Here is a 14,598-nt window from a genome sequence, read left to right on the forward strand (position 1 = left end):
AATCCTTCAGTTCCCCAGACCAGTTAAACTGGAAGATCTGAGGTCTAAAGCTAAAATTGCCTTTGGACAGTCTATGGATCTACATTATACCAATAATGAGGTAAATATGTACAGTTTAACTTTCATTAGTTCTTATTTTGGAAAAGTGATGTTTATTTGGAGATTTTTTTAGGATGGTTATGCTTTTATCTAGGGATTGCTAAGCATATGGTAAGTTAGAGGAATAAGATAGCAGAAGTAAATTTTAACTTATTAAAAGGTAACTTTCATTTTGGAGGGTATTGAAAGGTGCTACTGTGCAAATAATTGAAAATCTATTAAAGGAGGAAATTTATGTATTACTTAGAAGTTTATTGTTTATTTATGTTTTATGTTATTCTCTGTTCTTTACTGATGAACTCTTTTCTTCTTGTATTGTATACTTGTCTACAGAAACAACAGAGTGTTGGTAGCCAGACAATGTAGTTAAAATTTAGTGGATTACCTTGTGTTGGTAAGGATGTGATTAGATGATTATGTTTGTGTTTGAGAGTCAGCACATGCAATCTTTTTTTTTTTTTTTTTTTTTTTTCTGTCTTTTTGCCTTTTCTAGGGCCACTCCCGCGGCATATGGAAGTTCCCAGGCCAGGGGTCGAATCGGAGCTGTAGCCACCAGCCTACGCCAGAGCCACAGCAACACGGGATCCGAGCCGCGTCTGCAACCTACACCACAGCTCACAGCAACGCCAGATCGTTAACCCACTGAGCAAGGCCAGGGATCAAACCCACAACCTCATGGTTCCTAGTTGGACTCGTTAACCACTGCGCTATGACGGGAACTCCAGCACATTCAATCTTGAGGTCACTGGAATGGTGAAGAACTCTGTGTTCCAGGGAATTCCCTTTTGAACCTTCTGTAAAATTTGGATTATAGCTCTTTTGTACAGCAGAATTCCAGTTGACAAATGTAGAAAGAACAGTGGTAATAGAAAAATCACCATTTGGTAAAAAACACAGTAATAACTGTTGTGAATAAGAATTGTTGATGGATTTTAAAGTTAGAGGGAAAAAGTCAGGTAAAAACAGGCTATTTATCTAGTCATAAAGCTACTCCCCACGGGATGTTTATTAATTACAAAGGAAAACTGACTTTATAGGGGAGAAACCTCAGGGAGACATCACTTTAACCAAGAGATCAAAGTTACCATGACTTGTCCAGGTATACTAAGGAAATATTTTGAGTTGGGTTCCTGACAACTGTGGTAAAAGCAGATATTGCAACCAAATGAGTCACAGGCATGAATTGTCTGTTTTTCAGTGCATATAAAAGTTGTGCTGGGGAGTTCCCTTCATGGTGCAGTGGAAACAAATCCAACTAGTATTCATGAGGATGTGGGCTTGATCCCTGGCCTCACTCAGTGGGTTAAGGATCTGGCATTCCCGTGAGCTGTGGTATAGGTCATTAACTGTGGCTCTCATTCAACCCCTAGCCTGGGAACTTCTATATGCCACAGGTGTGACCCTAAAAAGCAAAAAAAAAGGGGGGGGGAGTTCCCATCGTGGCGCAGTGGTTAACGAATCTGACTAGGAACCATGAGGTTGCGGGTTCGGTCCCTGCCCTTGCTCAGTGGGTTAACGATCTGGCGTTGCCGTGAGCTGTGGTGTAGGTTGCAGACGCGGCTTGGATCCGGAGTTGCTGTGGCTCTGGCGTGGGTCGGTGGCTACAGCTCCGATTAGACCCCTAGCCTGGGAACCTCCGTATGCCACGAGAGCGGCCCAAGAAATAGCAAAAAAAAGACAAAAAAAAAAAAAAAGGTTGTACAGGCGTTCCCATCATGGCTCAGCAGTAACAAACCCAACTAGTATCCACAAGGGCATGGGTTTAATCCCTGGCCTTGCTAGGTGTGTTGCTGTGGCATAAGCTGACAGATGCATCTCTGATTTGACCCCTAGCCTAGGAACTTCCAAATGCCACGGGTGCGGCCCCTAAAAGACAAAAAAAATTAAAAAGTTGTGCTTACACTGTGCTGTTGTCTGTTAAGTGTGCAGTAGCATTATGTCTTAAGAAAACAACATATATACCTCACTTTAAAAATACTTTATTGGAATTCTCTGGTGGCCTAGCAGGTTAAGGATCTGGTGTTTTCACTGCTATGGCTTGGGTCACTGCTTTTTCAGGTGAGCATGAAACCCAAGTCACTGCTATGGCATGAGTTGATCCCTAGCCCAGAATCTGTAATTCTAGAAACCCTCTGTCATTTTCTAAAAATTGGAAAATTTCTCTATTTTCAGTTTCTTTTTCTCATACTTTCTGAAAGTTTTCTGAGAGTGGTTTTGCCATTATATCTGGGTGGCCACTTGGCAGAAATGTGGTAATGGAGGCCCTAGGGTAACATGACATTATTTAAAATTTTCTGTAGCTCAGAGTTTCTGTGGGAATCTGTGATCTGTGAGTTAGCTATTTCCTGATTCACGTCATGACAAGACCACTGCGTATCCTTGGACATTCAAGGTTCTAGGGAAAGACTTAGAAGAGATGTTAGTTTTGTGGACCTATAGACAAGCAAAAAAGCCATTCTTACTGCTTGTTAGTGAGTCCTGTAAATCCTTTTTTTTGTGTAACATAAAGTCTATTCTAAAAGAATTATTATTTTGTAAACTTCTGGTTTGCCAGAATTGAATTTAAGCTGCGATTGATTGGATGTGTGAGTTAGGGCACTCTTTTTCTAATAAAGTGTTGGGTGTGCTGTCACATGGGGTACGTGGGAGTGTGCAGACAAAATTAGTGGATTTTCAGAGACCTTTCCCAGTTTTTAATTTAATTTAATTGGGGGGGGATGGGAGAAGGAAGGATTTATTATTAATTGCAGCAGGTAAAGAGAACACTGGGATCATTCCCAAAGCAGTGTCTTGTAATTTAATTTTTTGGTAGTACCCGTGGCCAGTGGAAATTCTCAAACCAGAGATCGAACGCACATCATATCAGTGACAACGCGGATTAACCCATCACCACAAGAGAAACCCATACTTTCCCCTTTTCTTTTCTTTCTTTCTTTTTTTTGCTTTTAATGGCTGCCCCTGCAGCATCTGGAAGTTCCTGGGCTGGTGGTCAAGTCAGAGCTGCAACTACCAGGCTACACCCCAGCCACAGTAACATGGGATCCAAGCCACATCTGCCACCTATAACATAGCTCACAGCAGTGCCAGATCTTTAACCCACTGTGTGAGGCCAGGGATCGAACCCGCTTCTTCATGGATCCTAGTTGGGTTTGTTACTACTGAACCACAATGGGTACTCCGACCTTTCCCATTTTAGATGAGTAGAGGAGGAGGAACTTTTTATGGACTGTTTTCATGTTTTACTATGTAAAGTCAAGAAAATAATTCACTGTTTTTATGTTTCACTATGTAAAGTAGGAAGATAATTCAGATTTAGTTTCTATTTGATGGAGTTTTAACTCAATTTTTACTTTCCTTTCCTGAAATGATTTTTATTAACGTAAAACTGATTATCAGTAATAAGCCAGTGGCAAATAGATTTTATGAATAAGGCCAAAGTGAATTCACCAGACAGGAAAATATTGGGTGATTTATTTAGTATAATTTAGAGAAGGTTAGACTTGTTCTTGACTCTTAATCCTCATTTTAAAACTTGCTCACATGTGAAGGATTACATCACACTGTAATAGCAGTCCAAACTGCTGCTCCAGGGAACTTCCAGCTTTCATGTTAGCAAACTGAAGAGGAACAGAGTCATTTATGTTAGTGTTCTGTTACTGTGATTAAACTAGTATCTTTCCCTCCAAAAGCAGCAGATTCTTAAAGAAGTAAACAATCCAATTATAAATAATGTGTAGTTAAAATAATATTCAGTTTCCTCTCAAATGAAAAACTGGCAAAAACAACCCTCATCATTGCTTTAAAATGTTTTCTAGTACCTAAAATGTAATTTAAAAACTATTAAAGGTGGGAACAAGATGTACCAGTATGGTTAATAATTGATAGGAAAATGAAAAGAATTTAATTAAGTAGATCAGATTTGTTCTGTGATACCAAACGGTTAATATTTTTTAATTAAAAAATTCTCGGAGTTCCCATCATGGCTCAGTGGTTAACGAATCTGACTAGGAACCACGAGGTTGCGGGTTCGATCCCTGGCCTCGCTCAGTGGGTTAAGGATCTGGCGTTGCCGTGAGCTATGGTGTAGATTGCAGATGCGGCTGGATCCCACGTGGCTGTGGCTCTGGCACAGGCCAGCGGCTACAGCTCCGATTCACCTCCTAGCCTGGGAACCTCCATATGCCACGGGAGTGGCCCAAGAAATGGCAAAAAGACCAAAAAAAAAAAAGAAAAAAAAGGAAAAAAAAAAAAAAAAGAAAATATTCTCACAAAGGAAAAAGGGTCTAGTATTAGATAAGTTGTAGTAGTATAAAATTAGCTACGAACAGAAATGGGGAATATAATTTTAAGTACAGAGTAAGTAAATGTAAGCAGATTGTATCATGTAATTCACATTAGTCCTGCTTTATATTTGTGTCTGGCAGACTTTTTTAAAACAAGGAATTGTTTTCATAAAGAAATTACAGGAGTTCCCGTCGTGGCTCAGCGGTTAACAAATCTGACTAGCATCATTGAGGACTCAGGTTCGATCCCTACCCTTGCTCAGTGGGTTAAGGATCTGATGCGGCTCAGATCCTGCGTTGCTGTGGCATAGGCCAGCAGCTACAGCTCCAATTTTACCCCTAGCCTGGGACTCTCCATATGCCACGGGTGTGGCCCTAAAAAGCAAAAAAAAAAAAAGAAAAGAAAAAGAAATTACAGAGAATGAGTGAACACCATGTCAACTAGTGATTTTTTGACTGCCAATGAAGTTTTCACTGTATGATATTTACTAAACAAAATTTACCAAGTGTTTCTTTTTTTGCTGTGTTCTGTGGTTAGGAGTGGAGGGTCCTTATCTGCAAGGTATTTTTATGGTAGAGGACTCTTAACGAATTAGGCCTTTACATTTGAATGGCTTAAATACTGTGTTACAGGCTAACAAGTATGGAATATGTTTATTTGTTTTATATTCTATCCTTTCAATGAAGTGGAAATATACATTGAAGATTACTGACAGAGTTGTCATAAGCTACCAAGTTTACATTAAAAAAGAAGTATTTCAGGAAATTTCCGTCGTGGCACAGTGGTTAACGAATCTGACTAGGAACCATGAGGTTACAGGTTCGATCCCTGGCTGTGCTCAGTGGGTTAATGATCCGGCGTTGCCGTGAGCTGTGGTATAGATTGCAGAGGAGGCTCGGATCCCGTGTTGCTGTGGCTCTGGTGTAGGCCGGTGGCTACAGCTCGGATTTGACCCCTAGCCTGGGAACCTCCATGTGCCATGGGAGTGGCCCTAGAAAAGGCAAAAAGACAAAAAGACCAAAAAAAAAAAAAAAAAAAAAAAAAAGGTATTTCGTTAAGTAGTTTGAACCATGCTTTTTCCTTATGGGCTGTTCAGGTGTTTTTGACCCTTATGACATATGATCCATGAGAGGACTAATGAAAGCAGATTTCAACTTCCAGGGTTTACTGTGGGGTGGTTAACCTATATAGCTTATTTGTTTTAGACAGGAGTAGTCAAGTCACCAGGGTCAGAGCTCAGAGCCTCAGGTGGGCCGTAGATTGCAGGTACATTACTGGGTGCACCTTTCTAGGGCATCCATCACTGATGTTCCTTGTGTTTTGTATGTTGGTAAGCACATCAGGTAAGAATGCAAATCTGTGGTTACTGTAGAAAATGTTTCATTGATGCAGATGAAAGATAGTACTTTTATGTAGTTTTTGTGTATACTTCTTGTTGTTTTATGGTAAGCATACTATAACTTAAGTTAGCAGTATTATGGCAACATCTTAGAAAATTGATCTTTTAATCTTTAACTGTGTTTTCTTTTTTTTTTTGTCTTTTCTAGAGCCGCTCCCATGGCATATGGAGGTTCCCAGGCTAGGGGTCTAATCGGAGCTGTAGCCACTGGCCTACGCCAGAGCCAAAGCAACACAGCGAGGCCAGGGTTTGAACCCGCAACCTCATGGTTCCTAGTCGGATTTGTTAACCACTGCACCACGACGGGAACTCCCTTTAATTGTGTTTTCTGGAAGAATTTAATTTTTTTTTTTTTCTTGCTTTTTAGGGATGCACCTGCTGTACATGGAGGTTCCCAGGCTAGGGGTCAAATCGGAGCTACAGCTACTGGTCTACACCACAGCCACAGCAACGCAGGATCCAAGCTGTGTCTTCAACCTACACCACAGCTCATGGCAATGCCAGATCCTTAACTCACTGAACAAGGCCAGAGATCGAACCTACAACCTCATGGTTCCTAGTCATATTCGTTTCTGCTGTGCCACAATGGGAATTCCATAGAAGAATTTAATTTTTTTTTTTGTCTTTTTGCCATTTCTTGGGCCGCTCCTGTGGCATATGGAGGTTCCAGGCTAGGGGTCGAATTGGAGCTGTAGCTGTCGGCCTATACCACAGCCACAGCAACACAGGATCCGAGCCACGTCTGCAGCCTATATCATAGCTCACAGCAACGCCGAATCCTTAACCCACTGAGCAAGGCCAGGGATCGAACCCGCAACCTCATGGTTCCTAGCCGGATCCGTTAACTACTGCGCTACGATGGGAACTCCAGAATTTAATTTTTAATAAAGCAAAAAATTTGTCCATACTCATTCTAGTGATGGTAGGATGGGAAGAGGAAAACAGCCTAGGTACCTGTATTCATTCAGGATTTCACTGTACTAACAAATCAAAGAGCAGGGTGTTTTGAGATTTATAATTCCATAGTAATGGAGATACTCCTCAAATGACTTGTCTGGTCAGAGGGCTACATGATTCCTTTTGTTCCTTTTTGTTTAGTTGGTAATCCCATTAACTACCCAAGATGACTTGGACAAAGCTGTGGAACTGCTTGATCGCAGTATTCACATGAAGAGTCTCAAGATACTACTTGTAATGAATGGAAGTACACAGGTATGAATTGGGATTTTTTTTCAGTGAAGATTATAGGATTTATGCCTATAAAAGTCAATATATAAAACAGTTATTTCTATAATCATTGATATATTTTCAATATGATTAAATTCAAACTTACACATTGTTATTGCTATATCTTAATATCCTTGCTCCCCAAAACTGTGTAACAAAAATTACAAATAAGTATAATATGCTGTGCATATGAAACTAATAGAAACTGAGAACTTGGGAAGAATTACGTTAGAGTTAAAATTTCAGAGAGTAGATTTGCTAAGACCCACAAACAATATAGAATACTTAGACGGTATTTGGTAGGGGAAAGGATTCTGTTTAAAGCCCTGAAGGGGAAGCGTATGACATTAATCTTCCTTTTTTCTTTGTAGGCTACTACTAATTTAGAGCCATTGCCATCACTAGAAGATTTGGATAACACAGTATTTGGAGCAGAGAGGAAAAAAAGACTTTCTATAGTAGGTAAGAAAGCTAGAGGTCTGAATCATGAAATGGGTGATTTCTCAGTTTCATTCTTTACTGTACAGCAGCACCTGAACAGAATCCTGATAAATAGCAGTCCATCTCTATGCTCTAATTTACTTCAGTTAACTACCTCCAGTTTCTAGTGGCCCTTGAAAAGTTATGTCAAGTCATGCAGGGTTAGCAGTCTGCAGTCTAAATATTTTCTTTTTTTTCTTTTTCTTTTTTTTTTTTTGCTATTTCTTGGGCTGCTCCTGTGGCATATGGAGGTTCCCAGGCTAGGGGTCTAATCGGAGCTGTAGCTGCCAGCCTAAGCAAGAGCCACAGCAGCACGGGATCCGAGCCGCGTCTGCAACCTACACTACAGCTCACGGCAACGCCAGATCATTAACCCACTGAGCAAGGGCAGGGATCGAACCCGCAACCTTATGGTTCCTAGTCGGATTCGTTAACCACTGCGCCACAACGGGAACTCCTATTTTCTTTCTTTATATATCCAGGGTATTTTGATGTTTAACAAATTAAAATAAAACCTCAAAAAAAGTTTTAATTCTACAAATAAACTGAAGGGAAAAAATTAAAAGAAGTAATTCTAATATATTAAAATTTATGGATGGACTAAGTTCATGAGTCTTTCTCTAAGTTTTAGTTATTGCCAAAAATGCTATCAAAGTAAAAATTGCTAAGAATTTCCAGATTATGCTTTATAATTAATTAGTCATTAATAATATACTGTTATAATTAAGCTTATGGTAAAAAGAAGAATGGATCATATGAGCTGTTTTTTTTAAACAAGGGCTATTAGGCATCAGCTGGGCCCAGGAGCTCTGAGCGCCCCAGTTCTTTGTATCTTCTTCAGTTTGTATAAAACATTGATAATGTATAATTTTATATGATAAAAACATTACACTAGGAGTTCCTGTTTTGGTTTAGTGGGTTACAATCCCTACTAGTATCCATGAGGATGCAGGTTCAATCCCTGGCCTTGCTCAGTGTGTTAAGGATCTAGCATTGCCGTGAGCTGCGGTGTAGGTTGCAGATGCAGCTCAGATCCCATGTTGCTGTGGCTGTGGTGTAGGCTGGCAGCTGTAGCTCCGATTAGACCCCTAGCCTGGGAACTTCCAAATGCCATAGGTGTGGCCCTAAAAAGCAGAAAATAAATTTTAAAAAATTACATTACAAAAAAAAAAAAAGATGTTATTAACAGGGCAGTGAATATGGTCATTAAAGATAGCATGGAAACGTGTGAGGGTGGGTTGAAGGAAGAAGTAGAAGAGATGAAACAGATGAAGGGAGGAGGCAGGAAGGTAGGATCTAAGACTAGCCATAGAAGAGGGTGTTAATAATGAAAGAAAAGATTGAATTGGCTGTGTGAACCAACCAGAAAATCTGCTATTCATCTTCTGCTTTGGTCCCCAGAAGCTATTTTATGATTACTTCCTCCTAAATGTCTTATGTGAGTCTTACCTTGAGTTTCAGAAGTAAAATAAAAATTGCTTGTCTTCATTTGGATATATTTTGATATGAATTAATATTTTGATGACAGAACTTTAGGGATACCTAAATTCAAATTCCAGCTCTCTAGTTAACATGAGACCAAAAACATTGTCCTCATCTGTAGATGATGGGATTGTTGTGGCAGTCAATCTAGAGTACACTGTTAATGTACATTTTGTTTTTCAAACTAGGAAGTATGAGTACATTCTTTTATTTTTTTCCCTTTTCTTATCATTATAGTACTTATTCATTTTAAAGTTAAAAATTGCCAATTCATCTTAGTTACATTAGACAGAACAAGCTAAATACATTAAATTAACATTTTAAATTTATTTTGAATTAAAACTGTACTGAATACCTCATTCTTGTTCTACTAATATTCTTAACTTCAGTGCTAATAACATAAGAGGAAAGCAAAAATTGTGAAGTATAAAATTACTAGTCTTGGCACCTCTTTAAAATTGAAATGGCTTTGATAAATATGACCATTATCTTTTTTCCTTATTTATTGACCATTCTTTCCTTTAATTATTTTCACGAAAGAGAGAGGAAGAACTTTCTTTGGGCTGGGAATATATGCTTGTGTGGAAGTCTCAACCAAGTGTGTATTGGCACACCCATTACTAAGAAAAGTTCCAGAAATAGGTTATCAAGTAAGGAGTTGAAGAAAGTTTCAGAACCTTTTTCCTTCCCTGTCTCCTTTAGGATAATGAATATGTTTATCTTTTTTTTTTTTTTTTTTAAGGGTCACACCCACAGCATTTGGAAGTTCCCAGGCTAGGGGTTTAATCAGAGTTACATTTGCCAGCCTACACCACAGCCACAGCAATGCCACATCTGAGCCGTGTCAGCGACCTACATCACAGCTCACAGCAAAGCCACATCCCAGCCCACTGAGCAAGGCCAGGGATCAAACTTGCAACCTCATGTTCCTGGTCAGATTCATTTCCACTGTGCCACAACGGGAACTCCTGTTATCTTCTTTTATAAATAATGTCATATGAAAGGAATAAAAATTTTAGGGACATTGTTGTGATCATAGTTGTTACAAAGCCTAAATCAGCCCCCAACCCCTGGCTCCAAGTTGAGTCTGTAATAATTTTGGAATTGAGTTTAGAAAATTATCATTTTAATGCACATCTCTTGGTAATCATTTTGTTCTCTTTCACCCTATCTCATCACTAACAAATGCAAATATACATTTACAGTGACCCCCATACATAAAGCAAAAGCCTTTTTTGCTTTAAATCTGGCCAGAACCTAAATGCTCACATAACTTCCTTATATCTTTTTTATAGTTTAATTCAAAAATTTGGAGGAAAGCAGGGAAACTGTATTATAATCATAGCATAATTAAATGAACCAAAGTAGATTTTCTGATTTTCTGAACTATGAAGAAATTTAAATTCTAGGAATATGACTTGCCATGAAAAAACCTAATTTTTTTTTTTTTTTTTTTTTTTTTTTTTTTTGCTTTTTGCTATTTCTTGGGCTGCTCCCGCAGCATATGGAGGTTCCCAGGCTAGGGGTCTAATCGGAGCTGTAGCCACCAGCCTACGCCAGAGCCACAGCAACGCGGAATCCCAGCCGCGTCTGCAACCTACACCACAGCTCAAGGCAACGCCGGATCGTTAACCCACTGAGCAAGGGCAGGGACTGAACCCGCAACCTCATGGTTCCTAGTCAGATTCGTTAACCACTGTGCCACGACGGGAACTCCAAAAACCCTAATTTTAAGTATCCAAGAGTAAAATCCAGAATTCCAGATTGGAAACACTGTAATATGGGCTGAATGACTGAGAATTAATCTCACTTTATGTTTCTAACGATGAAAGAGAGGGAATGGAAAGAACATCATGGAGACAAATGTGCAGAGCATATGTTTATTGTGAATAAATTTGCCATCATAACCCTTGTAAAGGAGAGATTTAGTCTCATGTTTACAGATAAGGAAGAGGTTCATGGTGATTGAATAACTTTCTCAAAGACACAGAGGTAAAGAACTAGAACTAGAATTTAAACTGAGGTTGGACTATAAAGCCCATCTTTCCACTGCATAATGATGCTTTCCATAAATTACTTTACAGGGTAACACATTTCAGGGCAGAAATGACCTTTGAAAGTGCAGAAGCACTGCGTTTATATAAAATTCTGTGTTGTTTTGTTAGCCTCACAATGTGGTTGTCAGCAGTTAGAAGAATACCACCTAATAAGTATAAATGGATATTGCAATAAGGTTAATAATTACAGTAGGGTGGAAGTTTAGAAAGGAATAAAAACATTGGAAGTTTTAGAGACATGAATGCTTGGTTAAGTTTTTATAAAACTAGGTTTCAGTTGCTAAAAGCATCAGTACCATAGTCCAGAAATTCTGAGTGTATATTTACTTAAAACAAGAATTGGTTCCCTGATGGAATTTATAAAATCAAATGATTTTTCTCCTTTGAGGTCCCACTAGTAGAGATAGAAGCTCCCCTCCCCCTGGATACATTCCAGATGAATTGCACCAGGTTGCCCGGAATGGGTCGTTCACCAGTATCAACAGTGAAGGAGAGTTCATTCCAGAGAGCATGGACCAAGTAAGCAAAATTTGGTTGTAGTTTTTAATTTCATGTAAAGGGATGTAGTCAGGGGATAACATAGTCTGGCAGGTGTATGGTATTTATTTTACATCTTCTCCAATCACATGTCTTCCTTTTTAAGTGAACAAAATAGTAAAGGTGTAGGGAAATACCCACTAATTTACATATGCCTGTGGGCATTCATATATAAAGAAAGAATAAGGCTGATTTTCTTATGTTGCTCATCCATAAATGAATGAATGCATTTGTTTATAATCCTGGGATTAACATTCAGGTTTTTTAAATTGACATTTGAAGGATACAGTAAAACTACAAATATTTAACGTTATGAAGCTGAGGTTTGTCTACTTTCAAAATCGTTTTTGAATGTTTTTGAAAGTTTTGTAGTATTAAAGTATTTTCATTGAGTTGCTGTTGTTTCCTTAGCATTACATTGGATGCTTACATTATTAGAGTTTATATTTTCTAATAATGTATCTGTCATGGTGTCATTAGTTTCAGTTTGGATGGGGCCATTGTTCAGTGTTCAGTAAAGAAAATTATGTGACGTCTTTTAGCTTTTAATTATTTACCTAATAATCCAGAGAGAAAGAGTATTTTTCTATTGGGAATTTTGAAATTGTAGCCTACCTACGGGGGACAAGTACTTCTAAAACATTTAAAAATGAGTAACTCTGGGGATGATTGCTCTTAGATAGGGAGTTTCTTTTTTGGGTACTGAAAGTGTTCTGAGATTACGGTGAGAGTTGTGCATGCTCAGTATCAACCACCTGATTTAAAGCAACCATTGAATGCTTTAAACGGGTGAAGTTTATGACACATGAGTTACATCTTAATAAAGCTTTTTTTTTTTTTTAATGGCAACTCTGGTTATAATCATGTCGACTGAGTGTGGACTCCATATTTTTCTAGATGTTGGACCCATTATCTTTAAGCAGCCCTGAAAATTCTGGCTCAGGAAGTTGTCCATCACTTGATAGCCCTTTGGATGGGTAATGTTGATTGTGGTTTTTGTTTTTTAGTATATGTAGATAAATATGCATATATGTAGCATGTTGAATTATCAACTCTTTCGTGCTCCATTCAGAGGAATATAGTTAATACTGACCTGTACTTACAGTATATTGATTGTTTTCACAGGTTGGGCAAACCCCTTTACCTCATGGTGCTCAGTGTCTTTATTAGTTAAAATTATATCTGATTATAATATTTTGAGTTTCCTGCTTGCTGAAGTTATATGTGAAAATAAATGTGAACTTAGAATTTATGTATGTTTACTTTTAAACCTGTGTTGGTGAAGCTGCAATCAAATTTTTCATAATAGGTTTGGTTTTGGAGATTCTTAAGGTTGTTTCACCTTTTGGGATTATGTTCATTCTGGCACCAAATTATAAATAACGTACATTCTCGGTAATTATGTCCCAGTATGTTGGTTGTCATTTAAATTTTAAGTACTTTTTTGGTTTCGTAAGATAGCTGTTCAGGAATATAAGCTGGGTCAAGTTGCATCTGTTAATTTTTTGTTATAAGTGCTCCCTTTCTCCTCAGTAGGATAGTGTTTACCTGTAGCATGCAAAAAAAGCTAGTATCTTTGTTAAGATTGTTACCTGTTTAATCTCTGGGATTGCTTTATGAAAGCAAATTCTGAAAATATAACTAATATTGTATGAAAATACACATTTAATTTTCTGTTACCCATATACATGGTACACTTTGTCAGTGCCCACATTTACCTCAAGATAGGTATCTAAAATATTTAAGGAATTCAGGGAGATAGTAATGTAAATGCTGTGCATTGAGTATTTAATATTTGAAAGATGCTTCCTGAGGTAGATAGGTGTAAAATTAGTGAGTTAGATATCATTATCTCCTTGTTATAGATGTGGGAATAGTCTCAGAAAGATGATTTGCCAAAGTTGCAATAGCTAGTTTAAGTGGCAGAGCTAGGATTGAAACACAAGTGTTTCTGTGCATCTATAATTCCAAAATGTATTGTTCTTACTACTGTATTCTGCAGGTTGATTATAATGGTTTTTTTTTTTTTTTTTTTTTTTTTTTTTTTTTTGTCTTTTTAGGGCCGCACCTGCGGCATATGGAGGTTCCCAGGCTAGGGGTCAGATCGTAGCTGTAGTTGCTGGCCTATGCCACAGCAACATGGGATCCAAGCCACATCTGCAACCTACACCACAACTCATGGCATAATTAGATCCTTAACTCACTGAGCAAGGCCAGGGATCAAACCTGCGTCCTCATGGATCCTAGTCAGATTTGTTTCTGCTGAGCCACGACAGGAACTCCTGCAGGTTGATATTAAAAGCCCAGGGCATTCATGTGTCAAATAAGTGTTTAAAAAGAGATTTCCCTTTTTTAGTTAACACTTGAGAGTGAGCACTTTTATTTGTTTTTAAAATTTTAATATATATAATTTATATATGTTTGTAAATATATCCACACATACATACTGAAATTGATATTGCATAAAGATTTTCTAAAATATCTTAAATACTTTCTCTTAATTTAATGAGACACGTTTTACTTTCAGAGAGAGCTATCCAAAATCACGAATGCCTAGGGCACAGAGCTACCCGGATAATCATCAGGAATTTTCAGGTTAGACTGTCCACATTCTAAATGTTTACGTCATTAAATAACATTTTGGCTGGGAGGGAGAGGGAAGAATTTTTTTTAGAAAAATCAAATAAAAATGTGTAAATGTATCTTACATCATTAGAAATAATCTGACTTTTTAAAGTAACATAAGTTTTTTATGTGTCTTAATAGACTACGATAACCCTATCTTTGAGAAATTTGGAAAAGGAGGAACATATCCAAGAAGGTATCATGTTTCATATCACCATCAAGACTATAATGATGGTAAGTTTTTGGCAATTAGATAAAAAAAGTTTGTTAAAAATCTCAAAAATAATAAAAATAAATTTGTTCCTATACCACTTAGTTTTCTGCTTAAAAAGTTATTTAAAGAGAAGTTCCCTTGTGGCCTAGCAGTTAAGGATCCAACATTGTCACTTCTGTGGCTCAGGTCACTGC

At 37.9% G+C, this 14,598-nt stretch overlaps 1 protein-coding gene across 2 annotated transcripts in view; it reads left to right on the forward strand.

Moving 5' to 3' along the window:
* Positions 1 to 14,598, forward strand: part of MAP3K2 (mitogen-activated protein kinase kinase kinase 2) — a 96,628-nt gene that overhangs the window by 55,581 nt on the left and 26,449 nt on the right. For both annotated transcript variants that reach the window (XM_003359437.5, XM_005671635.3), the window contains exons 5-11: positions 1 to 100; positions 6,881 to 6,994; positions 7,381 to 7,471; positions 11,417 to 11,547; positions 12,463 to 12,542; positions 14,093 to 14,160; positions 14,332 to 14,424. In XM_003359437.5, the coding sequence (XP_003359485.2) occupies positions 1 to 100; positions 6,881 to 6,994; positions 7,381 to 7,471; positions 11,417 to 11,547; positions 12,463 to 12,542; positions 14,093 to 14,160; positions 14,332 to 14,424 (677 nt within the window). The remainder of the gene's footprint in view (positions 101 to 6,880; positions 6,995 to 7,380; positions 7,472 to 11,416; positions 11,548 to 12,462; positions 12,543 to 14,092; positions 14,161 to 14,331; positions 14,425 to 14,598) is intronic.

This window comes from Sus scrofa, chromosome 15 (assembly GCF_000003025.6).
Source record: "Sus scrofa isolate TJ Tabasco breed Duroc chromosome 15, Sscrofa11.1, whole genome shotgun sequence".
NCBI classification, from domain to species: Eukaryota; Metazoa; Chordata; class Mammalia; order Artiodactyla; family Suidae; genus Sus; species Sus scrofa.